The sequence below is a fragment of the Ascaphus truei genome, chromosome 3 (genome assembly GCF_040206685.1).
Source record: "Ascaphus truei isolate aAscTru1 chromosome 3, aAscTru1.hap1, whole genome shotgun sequence".
In the NCBI taxonomy this organism is placed as follows: domain Eukaryota; kingdom Metazoa; phylum Chordata; class Amphibia; order Anura; family Ascaphidae; genus Ascaphus; species Ascaphus truei.
Genome location: NC_134485.1, coordinates 423,035,930 through 423,039,345, shown reverse-complemented (window position 1 = coordinate 423,039,345; position 3,416 = coordinate 423,035,930). Strand labels below are relative to the sequence as shown.

General features: G+C 39.5%; 1 protein-coding gene across 1 annotated transcript; it reads left to right on the top strand.

The window, feature by feature from the left end:
- Nucleotides 1-250: 250 nt before the first annotated feature.
- On the top strand, nucleotides 251-1,763 carry LOC142491203 (uncharacterized). Its single transcript, XM_075593472.1, has 2 exons — nucleotides 251-324; nucleotides 688-1,763. Exons 1-2 carry the CDS (start codon nucleotides 276-278, stop codon nucleotides 1,737-1,739), a joined length of 1,101 nt encoding a protein of 366 aa, XP_075449587.1. The 5' UTR covers nucleotides 251-275; the 3' UTR covers nucleotides 1,740-1,763.
- Nucleotides 1,764-3,416: the final 1,653 nt, after the last annotated feature.

Here is a 3,416-nt window from a genome sequence, read left to right as displayed (position 1 = left end):
TACTCATTTAATCTATTTATCCTCACGCATTACTGCAGAAACATAGTATGTTGTATGTTAGGGAACTCAAAAATTCTAAGTACACAGGCATGTACAGTGTTATTACAACTATTTATGTTCACTTTCACACACATTTTCGGTTAAGGAACTGATGTTGTTAGTTAATCATAAATACAGAACATACAATAAGTGTTTGTTCAATATTTACACATGTAAATGTAAAACTTATGTTATTGTTATATATAGTTGCCCCTGGAGGACATGTGTCACCTGAGATGGAACAAGTGTCTTCACCTGGGTCAGCCAGCTCAACACTACTAGAAGGTGAGTGTATCATTTGCTGGCCATATAATATGTGCTCTTCTATATGTTATGTTGTCATGTGCATTATTTGTTTTGCACATCTTCTTTAAATAGGATTACTTAGTGTCAGTGAAAATTAAGTGTAAGGCAACATGTATTGTGTTAGTGATGTTAATTATCATGTAGGACTTCTGAGTTTAGAGCAACTTTTCATTCATTCATATTTCATACTGAGTCCAAACATTATTCGTAAGTCAAGGTAGTTTTTAATGAGGTTATAAAACGTATGCTAACATGTTAGGTGTTACTTAGGACACAGTACAATTACATAGTAACACAGCATACATTAACATGCCATTTAATAATGTGTACATTTCTTTTTAGAACATCATGGTGATGAGGATGATGAGTATGATGAGGATGACGCCACAGAAGAGACTGAAATACAATCATGTGACCATGAAGAGGTGCCAATAGAAACTGTTGTACCGCCAAATCGTCCATCAACTTCCACATACGATGCAATTGTAGCTTCAGAGGGAAAAATAGTGGACGCAGAAAATCGTCGCCATTCAGACATGATGACAGTGCTGGAAAGGATGATTGGACTGCAGGAAGAAACAGTATCACAATTGGCACATCTCCACAGAGTCTTCATTGAAGTGCCTAAACAGTTGCAAAAAATCAACACCTCATTCGAAGCATTAGTTGTTCAGCAAACACAAGCTAATTACTGGAGAATGACTAATGTACCACAATTCAACACCTCCCAGCCAGGATCTGTTCATGCAGGTCAGTTTTCACCACATTCATCTGATATTCATTCACCAGGCCCAAATGTTACCGGTCAAGTAGCAGACATTGCTGTGCAGGTTCCTGATGACATCCTACCGCTGCCATCTGTACAAATTCAGCAGCAGACACCTACAAAGGAGGCGACAAAAACAAAACAAGACACACATGAAACAGACCAACCATCACTTGTGCAGTGTCTACCAACTTGCTCACATGTGTCACTGGGCACAAGCCCTGTCCGTGAACAGTCACTACCCAAAAGCCCTGTAGGTGAGTCGCTGCCCAAAAGCCCTGTAGGTGAATCGCTGCCCAAAAGCCCTGTAGGTGAATCGCTGCCCAAAAGCCCTGTAGGTGAATCGCTGCCCAAAAGCCCTGTAGGTGAATCGCTGCCCAAAAGCCCTGTAGGTGAATCGCTGCCCAAAAGCCCTGTAGGTGAGTCACTGGCCACAAGCCCTGTAGGTGAGTCACTGGCCACAAGCCCCGTAGGTGAACAGTCACTGGCCACAAGCCCTGCCCGTGAAGTGCCAGAGGCCACTCAAAGTGGCTCTGTTGTGCCTAAAGTTGGTGGCAAAAGAAAAAGGAAAATTCAAGAGACAACAAGCAGGCCTGTTACTCGCTCGCAAAAGGAACAAAAAAAATAAATGTTATAATTCACAAAATATGTCTTTGGCCTTGTTTTGTTGACTTCAGATTATCTAATTACTATTGTATGTATGCTGAAGACTGTGTTGTTTCCAAACTTTCAACTATGTTCTTGTACACGTGAAGTTTTGGAAATGTTAACACTCATAATTAATTGTGTTATAAATATTTATGTTGTAATCGTCTGTTCAGTAATGGTCCACCAGGAGCCAGTTGCTAAGTTTAGAGAAGCTGCCATTGACTTTGCAGCAAAACATTGCATTTGGGTGTGTTAATTGATGTAAGAATTGCATATGCATATTAGTCACATGCAATTATTAAAACACCTAAGTAAGTGCAAACATCTTTCTTGTACGTGTACAGCAGGATTATGTGTAAATTATTACTTACCTTTGCCTTGCTTGGCCATTGTAATTTTGTCCTTTAATCAGTTGTGTGTTCGTTTCTATAACATCTCAGAATGTATAATAATATATATACACACACACACACACACACACACACACTGAGTGAGTGTGAGTGTGAGTGTGTGAGTGTGTATATATATATGTATATGTGTATATATATATGTATATATGTGTATATATATATGTATATATGTGTATATATATATATGTATATATGTGTATATATATATGTATATATGTGTATATATATATGTATATATGTTTAAAATAGGGGAAGGGAAGGAACAGGGGGGGGGGGAATCAAACTCACAAGATGTAAGAATATAAAAGGCAGTTTGTGAATAATATCACCACCATCCGGTTCTGCTGGGCAAAATCACCTCCCGACCACTGATCAGGACGGCTGCAAACCGGATACCAGGGACGCCGCTACACCGTTTATCTGATCTTCTCTTGATCAGCCCTTTGAGAAAGTCGCCGACTGGTGACGAAACGCGTCAGGGAAACTGAGAGCGCGATTACGTCACGAAGATACTGCGCACGCGCCTGAGGCCAGACACAGCGCGGGAAGAATACAGCGGCCATTTCGGAAGTGGAGAGCTGAATTTGGGCAGCAGATAAACGGTGTAGCGGCGTCCCTGGTATCCGGTTTGCAGCCGTCCTGATCAGTGGTCGGGAGGTGATTTTGCCCAGCAGAACCGGATGGTGGTGATATTATTCACAAACTGCCTTTTATATTCTTACATCTTGTGAGTTTGATTCCCCCCCCCCCCCTGTTCCTTCCCTTCCCCTATTTTAAATAAATATACAACAGTGTTATGCTATGGGGCGTGCGCTCTCTCTCTTTTTTTGCTTGTAGGTACTCGTGGAGGTGGTTTATCCCATTTGAGAGCAGCCGAAGACCCCCTTGTACACATCCATACCAATTCATATGGACTGACTATTGAAGGACTGGTTGGACTTTTTATATTTTTTTCATGTTTTCCATTTTTTAGCACTTTTTGTATTGTATATATATATATATTTTTTTAATAATATTTTTCATATTTGTTATATATTCTTTCAGGTGTTGTGTTATGTAGAATAGAATTTCTAATATCACGGTTAGGTATAAATTATCCATTATTGCACAATTGTAGTTTAAGTAAAATTTTAGGTACACTTTAAGAATCATATGCACTTTATTTATATAGAATCACTACAGTTCATTCACTTATAGTTCACCTAGTACTACTCTGGCGCCACATTTTTTTGTTCTTTCATATGTAT

What these genes read in the sequence shown, in the direction of transcription:
- LOC142491203 (XM_075593472.1), top strand. Translation starts at nt 276, where the DNA reads ATGGAACAAGTGTCTTCACCTGGGTCAGCCAGCTCAACACTACTAGAA. An exon ending in CAGCTCAACACTACTAGAAG is followed by an intron (nt 325 to 687) that starts GTGAGTGTATCA and finishes ATTTCTTTTTAG; the next exon opens with AACATCATGGTGATGAGGAT.